This window comes from Hyalella azteca, unplaced genomic scaffold (assembly GCF_000764305.2).
Source record: "Hyalella azteca isolate HAZT.00-mixed unplaced genomic scaffold, Hazt_2.0.2 contig16434, whole genome shotgun sequence".
In the NCBI taxonomy this organism is placed as follows: domain Eukaryota; kingdom Metazoa; phylum Arthropoda; class Malacostraca; order Amphipoda; family Hyalellidae; genus Hyalella; species Hyalella azteca.
The window spans coordinates 88,836-116,825 of record NW_025946257.1 but is presented as its reverse complement, the minus strand read 5'-3'; the positions used below and the strand labels follow the sequence as shown (position 1 = coordinate 116,825).

General features: G+C 37.5%; 2 protein-coding genes across 2 annotated transcripts; both read right to left on the bottom strand.

The window, feature by feature from the left end:
- Nucleotides 1-41: 41 nt before the first annotated feature.
- Nucleotides 42-11,714, bottom strand: LOC108682608 (glucose dehydrogenase [FAD, quinone]). Its single transcript, XM_018171805.2, has 14 exons — nucleotides 11,198-11,714; nucleotides 10,562-10,770; nucleotides 9,894-10,083; nucleotides 9,630-9,764; nucleotides 8,845-8,966; nucleotides 7,227-7,283; nucleotides 6,641-6,754; nucleotides 5,811-5,967; nucleotides 5,046-5,206; nucleotides 4,258-4,435; nucleotides 3,528-3,601; nucleotides 2,116-2,267; nucleotides 1,389-1,450; nucleotides 42-361 (listed from the first exon to the last, which is right to left on the bottom strand). The coding sequence occupies exons 1-14, from the start codon at nucleotides 11,322-11,324 to the stop codon at nucleotides 279-281; spliced, it is 1,821 nt and encodes a 606-aa protein (XP_018027294.1). The 5' UTR covers nucleotides 11,325-11,714; the 3' UTR covers nucleotides 42-278.
- A 1,473-nt stretch (nucleotides 11,715-13,187) lies between these two features.
- LOC108682605 (glucose dehydrogenase [FAD, quinone]-like) lies at nucleotides 13,188-20,865 on the bottom strand. The gene is made up of 11 exons (XM_047884899.1): nucleotides 20,828-20,865; nucleotides 20,293-20,414; nucleotides 19,950-20,006; nucleotides 17,889-18,002; nucleotides 17,590-17,746; nucleotides 16,995-17,155; nucleotides 16,340-16,517; nucleotides 15,958-16,031; nucleotides 14,836-14,987; nucleotides 13,952-14,013; nucleotides 13,188-13,406 (listed from the first exon to the last, which is right to left on the bottom strand). Exons 1-11 carry the CDS (start codon nucleotides 20,829-20,831, stop codon nucleotides 13,321-13,323), a joined length of 1,167 nt encoding a protein of 388 aa, XP_047740855.1. The 5' UTR covers nucleotides 20,832-20,865; the 3' UTR covers nucleotides 13,188-13,320.
- Nucleotides 20,866-27,990: the final 7,125 nt, after the last annotated feature.

Below are 27,990 nucleotides of genomic sequence, written 5' to 3'. Positions count from 1 at the left end.
ATCATTCTGGAACTTTAAAATAGGATTAAAAAACTTGAGCGAATAATTCAAAACGTTTTTTTCGACAGCCAATAGTATTTTCATTCGGAAACTAGGCAAAATTTTCGCCTTGAAATCAGACACAACACTTTCGTATTCATTCATAAATACTTTCATAGAAGTTTAAAATAAAAATAAACACTTGAACTGCTTAAAATTTAGCGAGAAAATCGATACCCTAAACAACCTCTTATTTCTAAACCCAAGCAAGCTAAATATTTCAACATGGCTTGATGTTATTAATTGATGGAGACACCATGATCTTCTTTGATGAAATCCGCGCCACGTTCACCGATCATGATCGTCGGGGCGTTCGTGTTCGCTGCAGGTAAAATAAACGTTAATAAAAATCAGCAGGTATTTATCGACAAGACTAACATTAATAATAACCAGCCGGTATTTATCAACAAGACTAACGTTAATAAAAAAAAAAACCGTTTTTTTACGACAAGACACCAATGTTAACAAAACCATCCGGTATTTATCGACAAGACTAACATTAATAAAAACCAGCCGGTATTTATCGACACGACTATCATTAATAAAAACCATTCTGGAATTTATGGACAATACGAAAATTAATAATAAACATTCTGGTATTTATGGACAAGACAAGAAACTATAAAATACATCAGGGGATTTATCTAGGATCATTGTATGCGCATGTGAAATACGATTTTCAAAAGATGAGGGTGACACACTGCTGGTGAAACACAAAATGTCGCACTGTATACATAACACAATAGTTTATAGTTCAATGGCATTTTATACATAATACAATAGTTTATAGTTCAATGGCATTATATACAGAATACAATATAGCAAAATATGGCGAGGATGGTGGCCACTGTTTCAGAAAATACTGTGATCATCTTCGAAAGATAGCAAAGACTACATTAGATATTGATTTTCTGGNTTTATAGTTTAATAGCATTGCATTCATAACACAATAGTTTATAGTTTAATAGCAATGCATTCATAACACAATAGTTTATAGTTTAATAGCAATGCATTCATAACACAATAGTTTATAGTTTAATAGCATTGCATACATAACACAATAGTTTATAGTTTAATAGCATTGCATTCATAACAAAATAATTTATAGTTTAATAGCATTGCATCCATAACTCAATAGTTTATTCTATTTCTAAATACGTGTCAGAAGAAACTCGTCCAATCGTCCAAAGAGCTCAACAATGACTCGGGTTCTTGTGAGGCTAAGACCTTGTGAACTACGAGTTTAAGCAACCTCAATAGAAACCTACGAGTCAATTATTTACTAATTAAAAATCAAATTAAGTAGTAAAATCGGTTTATTTTCATGACATGATAATTAAATAACTCACCCGACGTGACGAACGGCATGATCGACGCGTCTATCACCCGCAGTCCCGTCACTCCACGAACTCTGGTCGTGACAAAATACTTTCGTTATATCTTTCGATTAAAGAATTAGATTAATTCAGTTCACATTAATATTTTCCGGATAATTTTCTCATAAATGGGATAATTAACTCATGGATTACACAATTAATCTCTTGAATTATGCATAATGTACACTAGAATTTTATAATCTCAAAATACTCAAGTCTACTGACAGTGGCAGCTCAGCAGCCCAACACCTTCACAGACACTCGATTGTCAAAATTTCGCTTCCTTTATATAATTAATTCATTACTTGAGCTCCTATTGTAATACATTGAAGCAAGATTCAGAATGAAAAAATAAATCAGTTGAATGGAGTTGAAAATTTTTAAACGTCCATCAGATAGAACATATATTTTCAAATACCAGTTGACCGGGCTCGACTATTTTTAATCAAATCGGCTAGTGGATCAAATATTAAATGGACTTAATTATCATGCTAATCGGGATAGAGGACCTGAAAGTGAATATATATGCTAGATGATTCTTAATAAAATATTCTGATTAACATAAATTTAAATAGGCTAAGGACTTTTTATTAAATGAGCTGCGAGATCTATTAATTGGGCCTTATAGGATCTGATATTGAATGGGTTCAAGGGTCTTAAATTGTATGGGCATGGAAACATTATATTAAAGCTGGCTGACTTGAGCGTGGAGGTGACGACACCGAGGGGGTCAGTGAGGGGTGCCATCTTGCAGGTGCCGGCTGGGTGGTAGGTGGTGGAGGCCATGTGGCGGGTGAAGCAGCGCCAGTAGTCGTCTGAGCCCCAGGGGTGAGTCTGGCAGCCTGGTAGTGGCTGCACGTAATGATATGGAGTTCAGTATTAAATGGTGATTAAAAAGTACATGAAGTTACTTACAAACAAAAGAGTTAACTAAATATTATGTGATGGTTACTAGTCAACTAAATATTACTAGCCAAACAGATACAGAGCCTTGCTTCCTATATATGCCTGCTCATATAAGGTCACGGGATGCTCCTTGCAATCCGGCAGAGGCTGCAGGTAATGATATGGAGTTCAGTATTAAATAGTTACAATAAAGTATAAGAAGTTGCTGACAGACAAAAGCATTCAATAAAAAATTATGTTAGAGAAGGAAATAAATCCAGAGTTTGGTTGCTGCCTGCAGACTTGCAGTGGCTGCAGGTAATGACAGAGCAGGGGCTGCAGGTAATGACAGAGCAGTGGCTGCAGGTAATGACAGAGCAGTGGCTGCAGGTAATGATAATATCGCTTGAAGTAAACAATCCTGAGAAATTTTTAACATTATTTATGATGTCAGCAACAAGTAAAAAGCCGTGAAATCCTTAATGAAAAAACGTTTGTTTGGGCATTAAAGGTCTTTTTTGTTTAAGGTTTTTTATTTTTCTCACTACTTCAATTTTAATATAGAGTAAAAATTCTCGACGTGGTTAATACAATCCAAAAATTCATAGGTTTTTAGTTTATAATAAAGCTCAAATGTACAGCACTATAAAAGCCTGGTAAAGCTTTACAATAAGTTTAAATTCATCAGATTCATTTCAATATTTGCTACCAATTTGTAGGTCGAGAGTATGAGATATAGCGTAGAGATCACAATCTCATTCTAATGAGACCATGAAAATATAATTCTGGTTCATGAAGCAATATTGTGCGATTTCAGCATGTGTACAATATTAAATTAAAATTAATCATGAAGCGCTGACAATTATTATTCAATAGAAATTAAACTAATTATTTGTTAGTGAGATTTGCCGGTCACTTGCTGAAAAATTCGACAGCGATATATGTAGGTGATAAGTATTAAGGAGTGTTGCATTATTATCGTTTACGGCGCTTTTGCTTGATTCGTTGATGATAAAATTTCGTACTGATAGTTTGTTGACACCGAATAAAATGCATTAAGAGAAACAATATATGTACGTGGATGAATTTGCGTCTTAATATTATCATCATTATTATTTATATCACAAATGATTATAATTAGTAATATTTTCATTAACTATACTTGATAGTTAAATTGTGAATTTCTGCAAAATATGTAGATGTCCGATATGACGTAATTGTAATTACCTTGTCGTTAAACGTGGCGCCAATACCGTCACGCATCGCTGTTGTGTTGCCAATCGCCAGCGCGAACTTGATGGCTGGAAATATAATGATTATAAATCAGGATACTTGAATGAAAATGATGGACACCTTAAAAAAGTAAAATAATAAAATCCCATGGCAGTAATTGTTCAATGGAAAGAAAATAAGTTGGTCAAAAGAAGTCGCAACGGCCTTAATCACTGCAAGGAATTTAAATGGATGTTAGTTTTAATTCTTCAGTAGTTGAAAAGCGTTCGTTATTCCACGATATATAAAGCAAACCAGTTAGATAGACGAATCCTGGAAGTTCGATCACAACTGGTAGTCATACGTACATATATTTCTTCCTGCATTGCTATAAATAAAGATATTCACGCGCAATAGATCAATTGGCNAAGCAAACCAGTTAGATAGACGAATCCTGGAAGTTCGATCACAACTGGTAGTCATACGTACATATATTTCTTCCTGCATTGCTATAAATAAAGATATTCACGCGCAATAGATCAATTGGAATTAAGTTAAATCATACAAAATTCATTCTCATTAGTCATAAGCATCAGTATCTCAACCGAAAAGAAAGAAAAAAGTTGTGATGGCATCAGTAACCGATTGCCGACGATAAATTTCACAGAAACATTGGAACACTTATTTTGAACACGTATTTCGAACACTCATTTCTTCAAAAACGAAACACTATTTAAGTAAGAACCTTTCAAGAAAAGCTCCACATCGTCGGGGTGACTCAAGAAATTTGGGTCTATGAGCGGCGGGTCGAAGGGGTCGCTGGAGCGCAGAGTGACTGAGCCGCGACTCTTGGGCACGGTCAGCATAGGGCCGATATTGAAGCCCTCCCGGCCCTGGTACGGCTCGAAAAATTCTCGGTATACCTGCAACAGAAAGTGCGTGCAATGATATTGCAAACCATGTTCAAAAATAAAAATATATATTTCATGTTTTGTATGAATATGAAGTTTATTTCCACAATTTTAATTACCAATTCATAGAAAATCTACAGTGATAACGTCATGTTAAGAATTTTGGTTAGAAGATGCTCTGGGAAATAAAGTCGAATATACAATTTTTCAAAATATTACTCACGTAAAAGTTTTATGCAATATTCGACGAGTAATTGAAGAAGAAATTTTATACCAATTTTAATTTACACATAAATTGAAATAAATTTGGGGTCATTTTCGCCGATTTTCAAGCGAATTGCTTTTTCATTTTTGCACGTTACGCAAGGAGTAAAAATCTCTGTTCATGTCAACTCAAGTCTAAATGTGCTCTAGAACATGATTCAAATACACCAAGCGAACATAATAAATATATTCTTTCTCCGCGGCATGATTGCAATATTGTTTTGTCCTAATCTAAAATATCGTTTGATTTACAATCATGTCACTAACTGCGTGATAGGCGAGCAAATGTTCTTCTTCAGTTCGTCATGGTTAGCACAGAGTCAAGCATTTCATTGGTCACTTTAGAAACTTTAATTACCTCGTCCTTGAAGCCGATTGATGGTGAGATCAATAAACCATAATCAATTCCGACTTGCAGTGCCACGATCAGGAATTGCGTGTCAGGAACAGTTGGGTCTCCCCTCTCCTGCAGTCGCATCCACGCGTTCCCTTCAACTCCAAACGGTGCGCTCAAGGGACCTGAGTGTCAAAACGCAATTGTTAAATGTACATAAATCTTTAGAAATATTTTCGAAACTAGTGGTAACAGAACTTTTTAATTGCATATTATGCAACAATATTTTACTAATTAATCTGTCAATGTCAATTAATTCACAGGGGCGTTAGTAGAATTAAAAACAAAGGCGTCAGTAAAATTAAATGTAGATGTTGCATGAAATAAAAATATTACCAAAGAAATCAGGTAGGAATTTGTTCAAACTATAAATGATCGAATGAGTTGTTTAATGCAGTTAATCATGTATTTTTTACACAACATTTTTTGCTTGCTCAAATGATATTTATCGAAAATGGTTTTGAAATAAAATTTATCATAAATCATGCACTTATAATCATCGTGAAACAGCATTAGAAATTAATCCATTTTAATATTCAGTGAAACTACTGTTTTATATTTGAAATTACATTACAAATGTATTACCTTTAATTTGATAAAATAAAACAAAAATCAGTTTAAACTTAAATTATTTTATCGTTATTTACTAAACCTCATATTAAATATTTACTATTAATATCATTTTCGTTTGGATAAACACAGAAATAAAAAACTCATTCCATGACCCACCTTTCCTGTGGCGCTTGTAGAGCAGCAGGGACCCAGGCGTCAGCACCCGCTGGTATGAGCTGGCCTTGCCCTCAGCGACGCTCCACGAGATGCCCATCACCGATGGATGATCTTGAAAATTTTGTCCAACTCCCGGTAAGTCCACAATTGTTTCGATCTGTTCAAAAACTTTGTGTAATGTATACTGTCATTGCATTTTACTATTATGGATTGAAATCATATCTCAGTAGCAATAGTGACATTATTTCAAAGAAGGTAGAATAGTTATAATCACTCGTGCCTTATGCCGTGGTAGCATCATAATCACTCGTGTAATTTGTAATTGAGAAATTATCGCCATTGCGTCTTTTATTCTTATGCTCAAGCAAAAATTTCATCATGATAGCCAAATCAGTGAAGCTCAAGTTTTACAGTTCAAGTGTTGTTTTGGAGGTTCATTCTTTATTTGACATAAGTCATTTTAATGGATCTTGCAGAACTCTTTTCAAATCCGTATTTCCCTGTTATTTGTGTTATTTCGATCGCATGGTATTTCGGTAGTAATTTATTTTTACCAATTTTGCAGTTTACCTTATTACGGTCCTTTAGGCCATAATCCGCAATTATTAGTGCGCTTGTAACCACCACGATTCGCATCAGTGTGCTTTTCGTCCCAATCCGCATTCTTTCTATAATATCACCTTTACATTTTCGTGTAATTAAACTATTCAACATTAAGTATAACGCACAGAAGAGGGATTAAGATACAGGCATCTACGCTGATTATTTAAATAATTAAATTTAAAACTCCTGCTAATCTCAAGGCTAACTAAACTAAATATTGTACTCACGCCGAGACTGCGTAGGTGTGGCTGGGGGCCGATGCCGGAGAGCAGGAGCAGCTTGGGGCTGTCGATGGCACCCGCGCACACCACCACTTCTTTGCGCGCGTAAACACGCTTGGTCTGGTGAGGGAATTAATTTTCGTTCAAAGTTATGATGCACAATCATCGAACCCAGTCCGTGATATAAAACCTAGTGCAATTTTAAAAATATAGTTCCTGAAAATTTTTTTGTGATAGCGTTAATATAGAGTTAAAAAAACGCAACTTGAGACAGCGATCAATAAGTAAGTATCCCTGATCGAGAGCGCCTCTTCCAATCCATCGTCAGGAAATTAGCTGAGAGCGCATAAATAAGCGGAAATTTTATTGATACTGTTAATAACTTTCACATATTGATTGCTTAAAGGGTGTGAGTTGTCGTGTCTACGCCGACAAAATCATGCCCTCAGAAAAGTGACCCCAAAATCCTGGTTTGGCGAGAAATGTGACAAGACTTTAAAGCATATTCAGGGACACAATGCATATTCAGGACCATAAGTCATATTTATAAAGAAAAGTGATTTTAAAGGACTAAATAGGCAAGCTTACTTACCTTCCTGCCTTGCCAGTATTCCACTCCAGTTGCTCGCAAGTTTTCATCAAATAGGATCTGTAGAAATTATGAAAACACGAAATGTAAATCAAGGTGTGAAGAAAATTTGTCAGATGAGAAAGGAGTTTTTAAAGAGTTCCACACATCCAATGTTCAATTTTTTTTTAATTTCTTCAAATCATGACCGAATTTTGGGTATTCTACTGCGTCCAATGCCACACTAATGCAATCCCCAGGCATCAGGTAGGAAGTGACTAACGCGCATCTCCCAGCAAGACGCGACTAACGCGCATCTCCCAGCAAGACACGACTAACGCGCATCTCCCAGCAAGAGGCGACTAACGCGCATCTCCCAGCAAGACGCGACTAACGCGTTTCCCAGTTTAACACGACTAACTCGCATCTCCCAGTAAGACACGACTAACACGCATCTCCCAGTTTACACGACTAACTCGCATCTCCCAGTTTAACACGACTAACGCGCATCTCCCAGTAAGCATGACTAACGCGCATCTCCCAGTTGGTCGTGACTAACGCGCATCTCCCAGTAAGACGCGACTAACACGCATCTCCCAGCAAGACGCGACTAACGCGCATCTCCCAGCAAGACGCGACTATAACGCGCATCTTCCAGTAAAATGCGACTAACTCGCATCTTCCAGTAAACATGACTAACACGCATCTCCCAGTAAAACGCGACTAACTCGCATCTCCCAGTGAACATGACTAACGCTCATTTCCCAGTTGGTCGTGACTAACGCGCATTTCCCAGTAAGACTCGACTAACTCGCAGTTCCCAGTAGAGAGCGACTAACTCGCAGTTCCCAGTAGAACGCGACTAACTCGCAGTTCCCAGTAGAACGCGACTAACTCGCAGTTCCCAGTAGAACGCGAATAACTCGCAGTTCCCAGTAGAACGCGAATAACTCGCAGTTCCCAGTAGAACGCGAATAACTCGCATCTCCCAGGAAAACGCGACTAACTCGCATTTCCCAGTTTAACACGACTAACTCGCATCTCCCAGTAAGACACGACTAACACGCATCTCCCAGTTTACACGACTAACTCGCATCTCCCAGTTTAACACGACTAACGCGCATCTCCCAGTAAGCATGACTAACGCGCATCTCCCAGTTGGTCGTGACTAACGCGCATCTCCCAGTAAGACGCGACAAACGCACATCTTTCCTCATTTGAGCAAATTGATGCAAATTACTGTTGCTTTGTTCTAGCTGATAGAAAGTAGGCGGAGACAGAGGAACAGAGATGTTTCATTCCAAGCTCTATCGTCAAGGCATTGAGACGCCCCGGTCCCGCAACGAAAAACGATGCATTTCATGTATAGGCTGGGGTAACATGATAGGATTCAGTTCAGTCACTCCCTTGTTTCAAAGCGATAAGTACCAATCCTGACGGTCCCTATCTCAAAGTTTGTTGACTGTCCAGTTATCTTCTTCAAAATTAACATAAGTACGTACCTGTCCATTTACCTCTCTAAATAAGAAGGGAGATGTAAATTAATCCACCCTCGAATTGTATGAAGTGCGTCACCATCGGGGCCGCATTTGTTTTTTGTCCGGGCGTGACTGTGTAGTTGTAGGAATGCGTCGTGTCTCACCTTAGTGACCTGCGAGCCGCTCTGCAGGCGCAAGTTCGGGCGCTGCAGGTTGGGTCTCAGGAACGCGTCGGCTGCGGTGTGTCGTGTTCCGTTTTTCACGGTCACATCAGGGGTATTGAAACCTGTTCACGCAATCACGGTTTGATTGCTTATTTACATTTGATTATTTAAATACTAATGAAAGGAGACTAATCTGCTAACAGGAGTTTTCCAATTAACCATTAAGTGCCCTTAGCATTTGACAAAAATACATTTGAAAAAAATTAATCCTAACCAGCAATTGGTAATTCATAATTAAGAAACTGAGGCATAAATTCTAATAAATGCCTGATATGTACAGTATTATTAACAACGTTTTCTTTACACGGACCACACAATTTCTATAGCATAATAAAACGGATGCTTATTTTCCCTGAATCAAATCATTGAATTAACATCAAACATCAATGCGTTTGAAAAACAAAACCTTTTTAAATCGTCCGAATTTTCATTCCTTAATAGTCTTAGTGTTTCAAATGTCTAATGTGACGACAAGTCTCCCGTAAATCCCATTGACTAGTAGTAAACCCAACCAAGTCACAATATCTTGATTTTATTGGCCCACTAAAATACAGTCAACCTCCATTTCTCGAAGCTTGAAATGAAATATACAAATGAATACTCACCCATATGTGGGATAGTAGTATTATAACTGAGTTCCAGGCCGGCTTAAAACTATAGCATCTATGAATAACGTAAATTTCAACTTTAAGTACCATTCTAACTACTTGTCACGGCACACTCACCCATCTGTGACCCAGCGTTGATGTCAAGGGTGGGATGGCCAAGCTCGAGTCCAGCGGCCAAAAAGGCGTTCATCACCGCCGATCCCCAGCGTTTGTTCTCCACCCGTAGAGGTCCCCCTGTGCCGTGGTACGGTCCTGTAGGTCATTAATCATCGAGCATCAGCGTGATTGCTGGTTATCAGTAGCCTAATAAGTAGAAATATCATCGACCATAAGGAAAATATAGCATTATTAATTTTTGGGTTTAATTTCAACCGTCCTCACTGTTTTCTTGAGTCAGCCGGCCTCCGTAGTCCTCGGATTTTTTGAAGTATTTGAGTACAGTTTGGTAGTCCCAACCCGGGTTGCCGAGGGCCGCCCAGCGGTCGAAGTCGAACTTGTTGCCGCGGTTGTACATCATGTAATTTATGGCGGACGATCCTCCAATGGCCTTGCCGCGGGGGTACAGGTTTGCCTGTAGCCATGAATAATATTACAATGAAGTAATTGTAAATCTATCGTGGCTCACTGCTATTTAGAAAAAATAAAATTTCTATTCACAGTTCAAAAAATGAGTTAGCAAGCAAAATTATATTGTTCGCCCAAATAAAATGCTTATTATGTTTAATCAAGTTCTGTTTCTTCGTTTGCCAGAAGTCCTTCCCACATCTGCTCACGTGTTTAGTTCTTAAAGAACAGGCGTGGGCATTCCTGTAGGAGAGCAGGTGCCGAAGGAATTTTTTTTTTTTTTTTGGAAAATTACTGCGTCTCGACGTGACGTGATTCTCCTTACAAACAACAGAAAGTAAGCAAGCGAGGTAGCAGAAAATTTTTTGTAAAAATAATAGCGTGGTAGTGGAAAAAGAAAGTCAGCGGAAAAATTTTTGTTCGGTACCTGTTAAACCGCACAATCGCCCTACGCGTGTTGCTTTAGATCTCATCTTTGCACTCACGTTGTTGGTGTAGCTGAACTGCGCGTGCTTCTGCGGCGTGGTTCTGTAGTTGTAGCTCATGGCGCTGCCCTCGGGAAGGGCGAAGAGGCTCATGCCAGGCACCGCACTCTCTGGGGAGGGCTGCCCCCCGGCCTCCAGCACCAGCACCTGCCACTCCTTCACCTCCGACAGCCGCGCCGCTACTGGGCTACCCGCTGACCCTGACCCCACTAAGAGGAGTGATAGTTCAATTTTTCAAGATCGAAAAATTTTTGCTGGGTAATGCACAGCATTTAATATGGTTAATAATTCATGAATGAAAAAGCTAAGAAAATACTGAGGCAAATAATCTGGACTGAGAAATCCCTCAGTCATGTGTGATTCAGCCAGACAAATGGGCAGGCAGCTCAAATGTCGATGATATTATGGGTAGCATGCCGAACTTGGCTGAACGATTAAATCTAGACTTCTGCGTCGAGAATTTTATAGGACTGCTTCATTGATGTTAAAAAATATACCCAGCTGGCAAGGCCATTACGACCATTTGGCTATTGATATGACTGATGTTATTTACCGCAGCTTGTTCCAGAAATATAATCGAAAGTCTTAGGACTGAGCAATGCGATTGAATATTCCTTCAGCTGAATATTCACTCACCGACAATGAAATCGACGGTGACTGCATCTTCTTCGTTGACAGTGGGAAAAGGGGATAATTCCACCAGAAAACTCGCGATGTAACCTAACGCCAGCGCCACCGCTACATTGAGGATACTTTGCCCCATCGGAAAATATGATAATTTCGCTGCCAAAAATTCGAAATAAATACCATTAGGAAACACAGTGAGAAGATAAGACAGCTTCAAGTTCTACGACGATCGTTCTACAAGATACATTTCTGCATGTTTACTGTGAAACGCAAATGTTCATAGCTGCTGCCAAACTTAAGATTAACGAGAAACTGGAATCTTGGCCGGTAATCTCACTTTATTTATCAAAATCTTTACTACATCGAAAATACTCCTTTCAAGTCCCAATACTAAGCCGACCAATCAGAGACATGTAACACGGAGTTACGACTTCCGTTAAAATTGCTATTACAAAAATTCTTCCTTAAAACACGCCCTTCTTCGAGGCACTTCGTTCAACACTGTAACTCGACATTTCAGCCAACTGCTCACTGATACTTCACAAAAGTAACTGAAGCCAAAGTAATGCCAGACATTATTCACTGGAAATCGTTCAACTTCTTCTCCAATGTATTCGCGAGGACTGTGGACGGTGTCACGGCGTTCGCCAATATAATGCTATAGACGAGCCTTAGAATAAATCAGCGTTGCGTTATTCATACATATGCGACACTGCAGCGCACATGTGAAAACTGCTATAATTACGTGAGTAGTAAACAAATAAACAAAGAAAGAAGGAAAAGGATATATATGATCATAAATTTTACTGTGTACGTGGTGTGTAATTCGACTACAAAATATACTCAAAGACTTACTCAATTATAAATACCATAAGGACTTACACTAAGGACTAACACTTTTAATGGACTAATGGAATTTACAGTATTAACTTAAATGGGAATATATTTAATTATAAAAATGTTTCTACAATGAATCAAGCAGGAAATTGCGACTCGTTCATGATATCACATTTGCACTAATTCCATTGCTTTACTATCTCCATGTTCCAGTGCGCGTTCATCTCGAAGCACATCATCTACAAAAATATTAATATTTTGTCAAATATAAAAAATAGCTGGGCTATATTATTGAATTTTTCTGGTGGAGTTCAGAATTTAGGCGTATTTTATGTCTTAGACATGAGTTTTATATAAGGTTTTTTCAAGTAAAAACGATTAGACTCTTAAGTACTTAGCTTATGGTCATTCTTCTAGTACTTATTTCGAGGCCACGCAGTCAAATTATCAACTCCAGCTATTTTCGATTTTAAATTACAATTTTAATTCTCTAAGTAAATTAATTAGTGCTAAGTTAAAACTACATTGGGAATAAATTTAATTTTCGTTAATTTCCTTAATTACTATTTTGTAATAGACTCCACAGTTTACCGCTGGATAATGAGAGGCGAGAATATTTTTCAAATCTATTATATTTCACACTAGATGTGCAAATATCGCTATCATAAAGAAGGAAAAGGATATAAACGACACGACAAACTATTGCTCATCAGTAACTTTATTTGGAAACAATCTCGTAAACATATCGGGAGTTAATTTCACTTTGGTATAAATAACTTCAATTCAGATCAACATCAAATGAAAATATTCTAAGGTTCATTAAATTAACAGCTTATGTTGAATATTTTCGTGCCAAAATTCTCGCATCGTTCACTACGCTACTAAAATGATTGCCCGGTTTACTTGAGGGCTCAGACAGATTAACGTAGTCATCCAGAAAATATTTTTTGTTCGAAACTCAAACAAAATTCGCATCTTGTCGTAGGCAATTATTATATATACAAGTCAATACGATTTAAAGCGAAAATATATTCTAAGAATATCACTGAATCGCATTCGAATATATATTTTTGCACAAAAAATTATATTTCATTCCAACAAAAATGATATATTTGTTATTGGTTCGTGATATTACGTAAACGTTAATATTCGAGAAGTACACTTACAATTTTCTATACCTGAACTTATAAAACTTTAAATTCAAACACGATACACGTTATGTTGCCAAGAAAGCGCATAATTAAATCCTAAAAGTTATCTTCAATTAAATAAATAATACTGTTTCCAGAACTTTGTCATTTGTCAACGAGGGCACCGTGATCTTCTTTGATGAAATCCGCTCCGCGTTCGCCGATCATGATGGCCGGTGCGTTCGTGTTCGCTGCAGGTAATAACAAAATAATATTAAATCCGTGCTGAAATACGAGTATCATCAGTCATAATGCAAAGAGAGACAGTGCGCCTCACCCAGTGAGAACATCGAAAAATGTGTCAAAGTTGATAGTTGACCTTGCTCTACCAAATAGTGATAAATTGTTTGTGTAGAAAGAATATTATGGTTTGCGACTTTTAAATACGTCAGTGAATATATTAGGAATCCTTTAAGTATACTTGTAATGAAGCGACGCTGGTTCAGGCATGAACGTAGTTTGTAAAATTCAACAAAAGTAATCAAAAAATGCCGGATCTCTTGTGAGTCAAGTCCCGAAAAGTACAAGAGTCTGCAACAGGCCATGGGCCTATTTCTTCAGTGCCGACACTTCTATTCTGTATCAGCTTGTCATCCGCCGCCATGACAATAGGCATATCTCATCGAACAAGGGCAAGTTTAATTCATACGAGTTCAGGATTTCGTACGCTGCAACAAGTTACGGCGAGGGAATTACGGCTATTTCTCTCCATACTATTAAATTGTTAAAATGTTACCTGAAGTGATGAAAGGCATGATGGATGTGTCAATCACACGCAGTCCACTCACTCCACGAACTCTGAACAAATTAATACGCTTTTAACAATATATAAATCATATATCCCTTTAACAACTGAGTTCACACAAAATTAGAATTCATGTTTCCACCAGAATATCATCAAATTACTTAGGAATCAATAATCTAGCGTAGTAATTCACCCCGAATCAAGATGATGCATGCAACATATTTTAATAATTTGACAAAATTTCACTGAAGCTGTCGAAAATAGTATAGTTTTAAGTTTGTCGTTAAATGTCAACTTTAAGCTTGCATAGAGGTCGATTAATAACCTAAGCTAAAACTAAACTTAAAACTATAATTTTCGTTTTATTATGCATTTCAGTACTACATTACATTCAAACTACATAATTGCCTGGCACCACCTTAGCGATTTTGAGGTATTAGAGGCTTGCGGTTTCTGGATTCCCTTTGAATGGAACCATTATCCGTTCTCGCAGCCCGGCCAATCTTCATATGCCTATGCAATAATATACGTTGCAATTAACTTGATTAATAAAGAAAAGAAAAATTTAGGAAACTTAACTTTGTTTCACTGCCATCTCTAGCCCCCATGCGCTTAGTTTTCGTTAGAAGCCTCGCCAATAAGGCAATCTCCTGCTGGTAGCACGACAGCATGAAACATTCATCCAAGTATTCTTTTTCTTGTTAATTTTCAGCCAAGCTGCTGTCCAATATTTACGTGGCTCAAACTCTCATTGTAATAATGGGTTAATTCTACATTGTAGTTTATCCAGTTGTTTCAAATGAATAATTTTAATTATATATATATTTAAACACTTGTTTGAAAGATTCGATTAAGTTATATTAAAGCTAGCTGACTTGAGCGTGGAGGTGACGACACCGAGGGGGTCAGTGAGGGGTGCCATCTTGCAGGTGCCGGCTGGGTGGTAGGTGGTGGAGGCCATGTGGCGGGTGAAGCAGCGCCAGTAGTCGTCTGAGCCCCAGGGGTGAGTCTGGCAGCCTGGTAGTGGCTGCACGTAATGATATGGAGTTCAGTATTAAATGGTGATTAAAAAGTACATGAAGTTGCTTACAAACAAAAGAGTTAACAAAATATTATGTGGTGTTAGCCAAATAGACTTAGAGCCTTGCTACCCATGTATGCCTGCTCTTATAAGCTCACTGGATGTTCCTTGCAATCCGGCAGAGGCTGCAGGTAATGAAATGTAGTTCAGTATTAAATAGTGATTATCAAGTACATGAAGTTTCAGACAAAGATGAACGTTCATAAAACATAATATTTTATGGGTTATCTAATTTTATTAAGTAATGATTTGATATTCATCAGTAATTCATCATTCAAGTAATAAAGTGATACTTCATTAAATAAAGGCTTCTACGTGAGAGGGCGATTTGTTCGTTTTATTCACTGTGTAATTGTATTTATGGAATTTATCCGGCCGCAGTAATAATTTATCATATATTACAAGCACTATTTCACAATATCTTCGAAGATAATTTTGAACCCATGAAGTCTGAATTTGATTGGAAATGAAAAAATTGCAAAAATTCTTCGAACGTTCGCATAAAATACTGAACCAAAATTCGTAAATTTTCCCAGCGAGCAAATCTCTTTATTAAATCCTCTAATAACGGTAGGGCATTAGAGGGTAGGAATTTCAAATAAAATTAATCCGGGAGTCAAGCAGCTTTCTGATAAATTTAAATTTAAAAAATTTGAGCTTATAACTCAAAAACAAAAACAAATTTCTGTTGGAACACAATTCGTACGAAAATTTTGCATCAAACACGTGCAGATCAATAACAAAACTATCATGAGAACGATATTCAATGAAACGAAAACAGTTTATGGGTAAGACTCAAGCGCATCAATTGTGTGACATTGTCAGCCTAGTATGCACACATTTAGTAAGTTATTTGTGACATTTAAATTCCGTTCTACGTGCGAGATATTTGCTCCAATCAACCAGAGTTATTCACCTTGTCGTTAAACGTGGCGCCGATGCCGTCCCGCATCGCCGTTGTATTGCCGATGGACAGAGCGAACTTGATGCCTGAAAATAACTTGATTATAATTCCCTGAAATATAATATTAGTTCTCTTCCTTCAATTTATTAAATATAATTCTCACTTATAACAATAACCTGCGATTATCATACACACATACATATTAGTCTTTACCGTTTCGAAACGTAGACTATAATAAACAAAATGTAGGATATGAATAAAAATGTTAGGAAATAAAAGTTCGCATAAGAAAGTTTCATGAATACCCACCTGCCGTGAATGTGACTACAATTGTATTTTTCGTGCAACCGTTGACTACTGAATCAGCATATGGTTCCAAGTAGTTACTAGATACCTTTCAAGAAAAGCTCCATATCGTCGGGGTGACTCAAGAAATTTGGGTCTATGAGCGGCTGGTCGAAGGGATCGCTGGAGCGCAGAGTGACTGAGCCGCGACTCTTGGGCACGGTCAGCATAGGGCCGATACCGAAACCCTCCCGGCCCTGGTACGGCGCAAAATATTCTCGGTATACCTGCGAAATGAAATCGGTAAAACTATCGTGCTAGGTACGTGCACTGGTAATAATTAGGATATCCCCTATTCATGTGCAGTTTACATGGGACATGAAGTCAATATGAAAATATTGAAATGCTCACTCAATAAAAATCTACAGTAAGGACGTCGAAAGTAAAACTGGGTTATAGGAGACGGTACGAGGACGATGGCCAAGATTGAGAAATACGCAATACGTGTTCATTTACTTCAATCCATTCCATCATAAACATTGGTCACAATAAAGGAATAGCTATTGAAACACGTTAATATATTCATCTTATCTAGTATAGGTTATCGCGAAAAGAAAGCACTACATACACAACTACAGGTTACGTTAAGACAAACGCGTCACTCGTGTCCATTTGAAGAGATATCTCCACTTTTATGCATCAACACAACAAAACCATTGAAATTAGTTCATGTTACGATGCTCATTGCCTGACGATTTCTTTACCTCTTCCTTAAATTCAATTGCTTGTGAAAGCAAAAAACCATAATCAACTCCTGCTTGCAGTGCCACGATCAGGAATTGCATGTCAGGAACAGTTGGGTCTCCCCCATCATCGAGTCGCATCCACGCGTTCCCTTCAACTCCAAACGGTGCGCTCAAGGGACCTGAATTTTTCAAGAATCATGATTCAATTGCAATTGCTTTCGCTTTGATTAGATCCCAAAATCGTCTGAAGAGCCGATCACTATTCTTATTTCTGAGATGTTCGATGAAGATTTTTCACATACTACAAATCTGACCATTACTGGATAAACGTTAGCATGGAACTTTGACTGTAAGATTGAAATTTGCATTCCATTTAATTTACGTGAAAGTGAAAATGTTCCAACAAAAAAAAACGACAGTAAAATTTACCCGAGTTTGAAAAGCTGCTTGAAGGCGACATCAATTAATTATCGAACAGGCTTCATATAAATCTTTAAGTCATTGCTGGAAATTATACAGTAGGCAATTTTGATTATCGAAGACCTATATTAATTTTTCAGCTATTTAAACAAATACTCGGCTGACATTCCAAGTAGAAAATTTCATTAGAAACCTTTCCTGCTGCGCTTGTAAAGCAGCTGTGACGAAGGTCCTAACACACGCTTCAAGGAACTGCCCCGGCCCTTAGGAGTGCTCCATGAGAGCCCAAGCAATGAAGGATGATCTTGCAAGTTCTGCCCGACACCCGGGGAGTCGACCAGAGTTTTGATCTAATTATGAAAATTGCACAGATAAACTTAATTAACTCAGTCTCTGAGTTTACTAACTCAGTTAATTAACTCAGTTTTTTAACTACTATTGTTGTTGAAACTCTTGCAAACGTGATAGACAAACTGAACTTAATGTACTCACGTCGAGGCTGCGTAGGTGTTGCTGGGGGCCGATGCCGGAGAGCAGGAGCAGCTTGGGGCTGTCGATGGCACCCGCGCACACCACCACTTCTTTGCGCGCGAAAGCACGTTTTATCTGATAAGGTTCAGTTAAATTCCCTCAGAAAAACAGTGAAACGATTTAATTTAGTGCAAGATTTAAAATAATTTTTATTGCTGAAAAATCAAGAAATTCTGTGTAAGAATGCAAAAATCGTTACGAGTTCTAGGCAGGAAAGAAATCGCGACCAAACACGAAAATAAGCTCTGCCGAGTCAGAAATCGCCGCAGTCTGGAAGCCAGCCGCGGGTGAACTTGCCTGCGCCAACGCTCGCCCCAGCGCAACGCCAGGGTGGTCAAGAGCGCAGGAATGTCCACAGCAGCGCAATATTGTGACAGAGATTCGCGGCCTGGAAAGGGCCTGCTGCCGCAGTCAGTCTGTCCTACCGCGAGCGACCAGGCCAGCGGGCACTGCCAGCTTCCGCGCTATCGTGAAGGTGGTTGGCGCGATTGGCGGGACCGTTGCGCAAAATTCCCGCCAGCCAGAGGTGGCCGAACGTGAATTTCGAGCCAAAAAAAAATCCCTACGCCCTCCACTATATTCCCTCCACTATTCCCTGCACTATATTCCCTCCAATCCCTACGCCCTCCACTACGCCCTATATCCCAACTTTGTGGAGCTATATATAATAATTGTGGAGGGCATGGGGAATTATATAACAACGCACACCAACAAAATTATACTGCGAATTTTAATGCAGTCATTCTGAGATATGAAGTAAGAACAAGTATAACAAATTATGAAAGAAATAAAAAGATTTACATATTCAGGCCGTTTATTAGAACCTCAAGTGCATATAAACATTCAAACTACAAAACATTTTTGGGGTAAAACATAAAGCCTTACACATGGAGTTCAAGCAGAAGACAAACATAAATTAAGAAATCTATTCTAAAACTGTTATAACTATATATTAGAACAATACTCAATCCATGATTACGTACGATAATGTAGCCCCTTCATAATTTTCAAAATATACATACAAGCTTATTTCTGGTTTTTACAACGGCATCAGCTAGAGCAGTGGTTCCCAAAGTGGGCGATATCGCCCCCCTAGGGGCGGTGGAAAGATTTTGGGGGGCGGTATGGCCATAGGGGGGCGATAAGGAGCGGCAGTCCGAAGTCGAAGTCAGAAGTTTGAGCGTTTGTTTGACGATTTATACACAACACTTGCAGCACATGACTCCCATAGCGATGGTTTTTTTTACCTGCCACGAGTCCGGCCGTAAATTTGCCCGAGACGTCCTAGGTTTCTAGTTCTGAAACAGTTATAGCAGCTGAAATACATATTGGTTTGCTAAATGGGGTTCTATTTGTGAAATACACATTTGTGTTTAACCATTATGTTTTAAAATTACAGCGTACTAAATTTCAAGAAAGAGGCGTATGTTTTTATATGTAGGTGGGGGGCGCTAGAAATTCACTAGGGAGCCAAAGGGGGCGCCAGCCTGAAAAAATTTGGGAACCACTGAGCTAGAGGGTAACATCATCTCATATAGATTGTAAATGATAAGCACCACAATACTTGAGAATCTAACTTAGTAATCAGTAGTCAAATACGTGAAGTGGAACTCTAAACTAGTTTGAAATGTTTAAAATGAGTACATCAGTACTCAATGCATGAAACTCGTCATCTCATAACGGAAATTGATACTAGTTGAAAAGTTAATTTCAAGGGGAAATAGTATACAAAAACACCATACTAAATGCAACTGCACGCATGACACAACTTATGGGACAGTTGGGGATAAAAACTAGGAATTAATTGGGTCAAAACTTGTGAAGTTTTGCATTAAAATTCTCAGCAAAAAGTAGATACGTACAAGAACAAGATAAAATATTTACTAAATGCAATGACTAAATTTTCAGAATGTAAAACAACGATTTCTCAAAGAGAGTTAACTGAAATATCATTTGCTCCAAGAGACATAAGCAATAAATATAAAAAAATTAGGTTAAGTGTTTAAGGGACGAATAACTTACCCGCCTGCCTTGCTTGTATTCCACTCCAGTGGCCCTCAAATCAGCATCAAATATGATCTGTTGGAAGCGAAATATAATCATGTCGGTGAAATTTATATGAGTACCCGTATTGGTGAAAATTTGATGTTTAAATATAATGTTAGTTCTACTTCATGGTTGTTTAAGCATTTATTTACTTAGAATATGCATCATGATCTCCGCCTCTCTGTGAACAGGACTCTCAGGGTTCCATCATAGGAGCGCGTTGTGTCTACTCTCACTTAATTAAGTGACCTGCGAACCGGATTGCAGGCCTAGGTTCGGGGGCTGAAGGTTGAATCTTAGGGACGTGTCATGTTGTTACCTTAGTGACCTGCGAGCCGCTTTGCAGGCGCAGGTTCGGGCGCTGCAGGTTGGGTCTCAGGAACGCGTCGGCTGCGGTGTGTCGTTTTCCATTTTTCACGGTCACGTCAGGAGTGCTGAAGCCTGAAAATAATTGGCTGTTTTCAGGTTTCTTTGCTCTAAGTTACTCCGTTAGCGTGAAAATGGAACGCGATGAACGCGAACGCATGTTTGAACGCAGGAAATCATGAATTTCCAATAAACTGGTTCATTATGACTTAAATTTGTAGAAAAAAAAAGAGATTCCACATTTCCATAAAAAATTATGATTGTGAATAATTTCTGTGTTTATGATCCAATTTTTAATATCAGTTTCTCTCCCGTAACACGAATTTTAATTACTCATTCGTAATCCATATTCTACAATCTCGAACGACCCAGCATTGATGTCAAGGTTGGGAAGGCCGAGCTCCATGCCGGCTTGAAACTAACACCGTTGAGTAACATCAATTTGAGAGATAAAGTAATATCTTAGCTACTTGTCACGGCTTACTTACCCATCTGTGACCCAGCGTTGATGTCAAGGGTGGGATGGCCGAGCTTCAGGCCGGCTTGAAACTAGTATCTCGGAATAACAGCAATTAGAACGTTAATTAAAACACTATTCTAACTACTTGTCACCCACACTCACTGACAGCCGGGCCGCTACTGGGCTACCCGCTGACCCTGACCCCACTACGGGGAAGAATTATTTTGTCATCAATGATTGAAAATGTGTCATAGCGAACGCTCACAGTATCGCTAGTATCGATTACACAGTATCGCTCATTATCGGGCCGATAATGAGTATCGATCCATTTAAACTAATATTCAATGTTAGACGGTTAATTAATGGAGAAATTTTTCTGCGCTACTATCAGCTGGTATTGGAATAGCGAATTTATTCGCACTATCCTAACAGAATATACGAATATGCCATTTTTTTCAAGCGGAGACGCAATTTTTGTCATGCGTCATGAATGATCGATATTTGGCTATGTACATGGCCTCAAGCCCAGATTGCCCTGTAAAAGAAACCCAATAAAAGCTTAGTGCCGCAAAGCAAATTTTTCCCTTCTACACAAAATGAAAAAGGGTATAATTTAATTACGTACTGATACTATAGAATTGAAATAATCTATTTGAATTTTGTCAGGAATCTTGTGACTATATCGCAAACTAAGATATAACCAGTTAACCGAAAAGCCTTTTAAATATCGACTCACCGATAATGAAGTCCACGGTGACTCCGTCATTTACGCTGACCGTAGTAAAATACGATTGTCCTACCAGCAAATGTGCAATAAATCGAAGCGCCAGGGCCGCCACGGTATTGATTACAATTTGCCCCATTGAAAATGTTAAATATCTATGCTATCAGCATGCAATGGAAGAAATTGAGCCCACACTATCGAAACTCGCCTGAGTGCACGCAATGGCAAGAGCAAACCATCTATAAATTCATAAACCCCCGGATTCGTAAGGACGTCGAAACTATTATCGTAGTGGCAAAAGTACACGCAGTAGCTGCACAAGTTTTCCTGATAGTGTTTCATTGGCTTTCTCAATAAGTCTAATTATATTTTTCGTACGCAGTGGTAGATTAATAATCAGGTTTCCTAAGGTTATTTTTAATATTTTAAGTACGTTTCGAATGTATAGAAACGTATGGGACTCTATCCATAATGAAGAGAAAGAACACATTGAACAATGAAATTGGAATCAACATATAGTCAGATGTAGGAAGACAGGACCGAAATCACCAACAAGGATTTTTTTCATAGGTGTTTTCAGTTTGAATTACGTTTGCAGTCACAAAGTTGTCCAAATTAGTGAACATGTTCATTTCAATGTTTTCGCATGAAGTATCAGTGTCAACACTCGTGTCTTTCTGAATTAGTCTCTTTGCTGCTACTAGTTATTTTTAAGCTACAATGTATTGCTTCTTCACTTTTTTTGGCTTCCATCATTGATGTCATTTGCTGTTGCTGTTGAAACTTCTCATCAGAAGTCACATGTTGCTTTCATATGAAAAATCTTATGTTTTCGTGCTGGACAAGCATGTTGCCTATATTGGCCTTAAGAACTGCGTCCAGAGTGTAAGAAGTGGTTTACATTATTCTTTCAGTACTCATTTTATTAACTTTAGATGATAAAATGTTGAAAAGTGTTTTCCATAAGGAGTTAATTTGAATCACATCTTCGAATAATGCTTCAGAAGATTAATGCCTTTGAGAACTCCCCTGAAATCGGGACCACTGGTTTGCCAGAAGCTGCACCCACGATTTGAGATCTCGGGCGCAACTAGCGTTGAGGTTCTTGTCATGGACAGTCCTTGTCATTTGATCAGTTTATGATTTTGCTGTGGGTTGTCACAGCTAAAGCTGCAGATGCTTCTATCTTTACTTCTGCTGCAGGAGCATTGTTTTCAATTTTAAAAATTGAATTTCTTCTGCATTTGTGGGCCATTCTCATCTATTTTTATTTTCATCCTTTTCCCAAGTATGACAAATTTTCCAATTTAATCATATCCAGCCTTGAGGTGTCATACATTTTATTCGAAGGATATATTCATGTAGCATGAATGCCGGCAACAATGTATTTTTTCAGATAGGCACGTCCGCCAGACAGAGGTTAGCATATATTGACATTTCCCTCCTTGCTAAGGGGTTCACGCCCACCAGTGAATTATGTGAATTCCAATAGTTTTCTGTCACAATAAAAATTTAAAGAAATAAAGCATGCCATGTCTAAGGGTTGAAGGACATCTGAAGGTGGCAGTTTCAGGATTTTCATGTTCTTTTTTGCTGTTAATTTGACACTTGCAAGTGATGTATGACTTTGCATTTTACCATATCAAACATTGTATTTAGCTGCAGTTCCATGTAGAGATAACCCTTCATCTATATCCAGGAACTTTGGCATCATTGTAAGGTTTATCGACTTTTTATTTGCGACCCATGACTAATATATTACATATCGAAATATATTTTATTCGTTACTACTATCAAAAAATGCATCTGTTAATGTATAGCTTTTATTCCTCTGTGAAAAGGAAGCTGATGAGTAACACTGCAGTTATAAGCCCTGTTTCTGTCTCCATAGAACTGGTACATGAACATAAACAATGGTTATTTTGAGCAGCAGATCAAAATTGTATCCCAATGGTCCATATATACTCCTGCTGAAAACTTTTAATAATGGGGTAAGATAGGACCATTTGGGGGGTATAGGGGGCAGGAAAGGAATGAAAGGAATGGTTGTGAGATCAGGGAGTGATGGTAACAGGAGCTATACAATGCCATGTATAGCTCACAAGTTGCTTCTAACTTGAGGTTGCCTGCCTTCATCCACAGACCTGGTAAAAAAATATTGTGTTATTAGGCAGAGCTTATTTCCCAAATAAGGTTAACTATTTTCTGACCCTTCTCTAAATAATTTTTTCTAAAAATTTTGCCAAAACTTCATTATTCGCAATACAGGGTTGAAAAAAACACTGAAATGACTAGAAATAGTTTCTCTGACATATTATTCCATCAAATTAATTTCAGCGCAATTAGTACGCACCCCCTATGGGCTGGTCATTTTTTACCCCATGAAGACTGCGATCCTGTCTTACCCATTTGAACATATAAGTATCATGAAGTCATCTAAAGTCATGTAAATAATGTCATGAAAATCAAATGTCTTTTTTCGGCATAATTTTTGGGCACCAATTTTCGAGCATTGTCTCATATTGTCTCAAGAACACTGGGCAGGGTGGCCCAGTGGTTAAAGTTCAGAGTACCAGGATTGGCGCAGAGAGGCGCGGGTTCGATCCCAGCTCTGTGCGCCAGTTTCTGGTCAGAATCGGCAAGGAGGCCGGGCGGTTGAGCACAGCAGAATTGGAGCAGTGAGTTGCGACTTCGAGACCGTAACAGTTAAGCTGTTAATTTTCTGCGATGTTAAGAATCGGCGACAGGCCTACGGTCTAATAAACGCTGAAACCGCTATTATATTATATTATTATTATTATACATTGTCACATGTATATACGTGATTTTGTACTTATTGCTATAAAAATTTAATTTTTGAGTAGCATCCTATAGGGAAGAGTTTGTATGTACTTGTCGATCTAAATTTCATTACTGAATGCGTCCTTCAATTTCATTCATGAGTCGAACCCCTTCATTTATTTCTTGCTGAGGCCGGGAGATCAAAAAACAGGTTACTAAATGACATCTTAATGGAATGTGGCGTTTCAAATATACAATATTCATTATCAAGCAGGTGAAGGGTTTTGCAACGCTTGAAATTGAACTTTTAGAAATGACAGGAGTACAAATCAAGGGCATTGTGGATACAGTTTGAAATCTAAGCTTAAAATCATATGAAAGGCTCACAATGAGACCATCACCCGAGCGACATTGGAGGCCTGCACCAGCATAGTTATGCGGTGCCCTGACCCATCGAGACTGGCGATAGCTGAGGCCCTCATTATCAAGAGCGAGTCTCCAGCTATCAACCTCCGAACTACAGGATTCGTCCGGACGCTAACATCATTTTCAGAGTAATATAAGTTTAAATTTCAAACTATTATAAACAAACGTCACTTTTACTTATATAGCGTCACTTTTTTATTCTAACGTCACTTTTATATTCTAACGTCACCTTTATATGCTAACGTCTCATTGATATACTAACGTCACATTTATATAATAACGTCACATTTATATACTAACGTCTCGTTGATATACTAACGTCATATTTATTTAATAATGTCACATTTATATACTATCGTCACATTTATATACTACTTCACATTTTATACTACGTCACAATTATATACTAACGTCTCATTTATATACTAACGTCACAGTTGTATACTAACGTCACATTTATGTACTTACGTTCCGTGAATTAACTACCGTACAGATTAACTATATATGCATTTGAATGTATTTACTGTCGGTGTATTAACTTCGTTTCTATTTAATATTAGCGAATGAATTTTTGATCTTCGAATGTACTTACATTCAACACGTGAATTTATTATCGTCGAATGTGCTTACATTCAGCACGTGAATTTATAATCGTCGAATGTACTTACAATCAGTACGTGAATTTATTATCGTCGAATGTGCTTACATTCAGTACTTGAATTTATTATCGTTATATGTACTTGCATTCAGCACGTAAATTTATTATCGTCGAATATGCTTAAATTCAGCACGTGAATTCTTTATCAACAATTGAATTACATGTCGTTAAATTTATTGACTATTAGCGAAAAAATTTACTGTCATCGTATGAATACACCTTATGCGAACGAATTGGCTAACTTCGTATATATTTACTGTNGACGCATTTATATGTTGATAAACGAATCCGATGTTGAGTGTAGGTGTTTTATTTAAGAGAGCTACCACGTCGAAAATGAATGATGACTTGAATATCTATGTTTAATATTATGTTGATATTGTGCTAATTGTGAGTATTTTCCGCCATTAGTGTACCGCGTCACTAGGCTAACAAACCTTTCTTTGTGAGACGACCTAATATGAATTTAAGCTCCGTCTTCGACCTTCCATGAACTTCCTCAACTTTCCCATTGCCATAGCGCTCCGCAACCGCAGTGTTTGTGCCAAGGCTGGTCATCAATAGGAATATGAACGTTTAAGGCGATCAGCGCTACGTTTTAATGCATGGCGAATATTTATTCACATTCGCATAATCGAGTGAGTGATTAGGCATTTTGTAGGATAACAGGAAATGAAATAGATTAAAAGAAGATTTTTTTGTTGTTTCGATTAGCAGTTGAGGTTGCTCTGCGTTCGGAGGACTCATGTAATTAATTGTCCACATCATAATAGCAAGTATATACTCATTAATTCGTAATAAAAAGTATATAACGTTCATCATATCATCTTCTTCCAGGACCGAGGCAAGGATATAATTCTGAACTTGAATTTAAGTAGTCTCAGGAATTGTAATGCTAACAGAATTAACTTGTTAAGTTGTTAGTGCATCAAAACATAATATAATGACTGAATAATGTTGAAGAAGTCAATAGAATAGCATTCATCATGAGAACTCGGTAAAAAGTTACAATATTCTGCTATAAGTTAAACGTACAATAAAATTTTTCAAAAATTGTACAAGATGATGATGTAAAACTATATTATTTAGAAGAAAAATTCTTTTTCATGAACGATGGAAAACCATAGTATTAACGTTAATAGTTAGATCAGCTTGAAATACCAGAGTTTAAATGTGTACGAGATTATTTCTACCTATATACTCGTTCTAATTAATGAGCATTCATGGACAGCCATGTTATTCATTAATTCAATTCTGAGCTCAGAATAACTTATCATGTGAATCCCAGGACCCGTAATTCGTCACTTTTACAACAGTCTCCCACAAAACAGGGTCTAGATATGTGTTTTCTTCATGGAAAGAAATGGCAAGGTTGCGTGCACCAGCAGTAACTCATCATTTACGTAATTAAGTTCGTTTGCAAATTGTTATATGAGATCTAACGCTAACAATATTTAAATTATTATTTTCGTTTTTTTAACAAATTCTTATCTGACGTTAGGAAACTGAAGATCAATCAGCTAGTCTTCTACTTAGGTTTTACGTCGATGCTTTTCGGTGGCGAACCCAATCAATCAATTCACTTCAATGCATGAATGTCAAAATATTTTAAACTTGAAAACTGTCATTTAAAAATCAATATCACTATTTAAATAAGTATAACTATTAATGCAATTTTATAACGATAGCGTTAATAAGAAAATCTCGCACACATCCGTAACTCGTGACGCGTTACAAACCTGCAACTCTTACGTGTCCACCGCGTCCTTGAGAACGCCGCAGCTGCATGCGGTTTCCGTTGCTAGTGTGAGAGCGCAACAAAGAAGTGCAGTTGTGGGACATTTAAGCGATATATTTATATAGTTTTTAGTGCGATATAGCGACTAAGAAGTGAAATTTTATTTGTGGATTAGCTGTGATATCGGAAGGGTGTTATTGAATAATGAACTTTGTAGAAAAGTCATACAGTATGTCAATATCAGAAGTTGTGAGGGCTGAGATCAACAGGCTTGATGCGTAATTTGTTTTGAAAAAGCAATGTAGGCACAATTAAATACATCTGCAACATAAATGAATAATATAATATATTATTTAAAATTTATAAATGCAATAAATATAATATATTGAATGTATGATACCTAAATACTCTATACTTTAATATTAATGCTTCATAATTTTTATCATACTATCTTATAACATTAATCAGTAATTTTTATAATTTAGTCAATATTATAAATAATAAGGAAACACACTATTTTTGATGTAGATAATAATATCATTTCAATTGAAATCATATGATATACAACTAGAGGAATTAAAATATAGAATTTTTTATCTTCTAACTAAAATAGTTAGTGACAAATTTTCAGTAAAATCTATGATTGAGATTCGATTCAATTTTATTGTTCAACTTGTTGCTCTACATTATTAACAAAATAATATTTATTATTATTCGTGTGACTTAATCTGTTTTGAAAGATTTTGAGGCCATATATAGAAGCAAGGGTAATCTAGGTCCACTCTAGAATAAACTGGGTTCTTGCAATCCCGGTCGAAGTTGATTTTATGTTGGGGCCTTTGTAGAAGTTCCAAGTTGAAGTTT

Excerpts from the sequence above, each read along its gene's own strand:
- LOC108682608 (XM_018171805.2), bottom strand. The coding sequence starts at position 11,324 with ATGGGGCAAAGTATCCTCAATGTAGCGGTGGCGCTGGCGTTAGGTTAC. Across the intron at positions 7,284-8,844 it reads GCGGCTCGCAGGTCACTAAG|ATCCTATTTGATGAAAACTT; the intron begins GTGAGACACGAC and ends TAATTTCTACAG. Across the intron at positions 3,602-4,257 it reads TGTGGAGCTTTTCTTGAAAG|CCATCAAGTTCGCGCTGGCG; the intron begins GTTCTTACTTAA and ends TTATATTTCCAG.
- LOC108682605 (XM_047884899.1), bottom strand. Across the intron at positions 20,007-20,292 it reads GCGGCTCGCAGGTCACTAAG|ATCATATTTGATGCTGATTT; the intron begins GTAACAACATGA and ends CGCTTCCAACAG. Across the intron at positions 13,407-13,951 it reads CATGCCTTTCATCACTTCAG|CGAACACGAACGCACCGGCC; the intron begins GTAACATTTTAA and ends TATTACCTGCAG.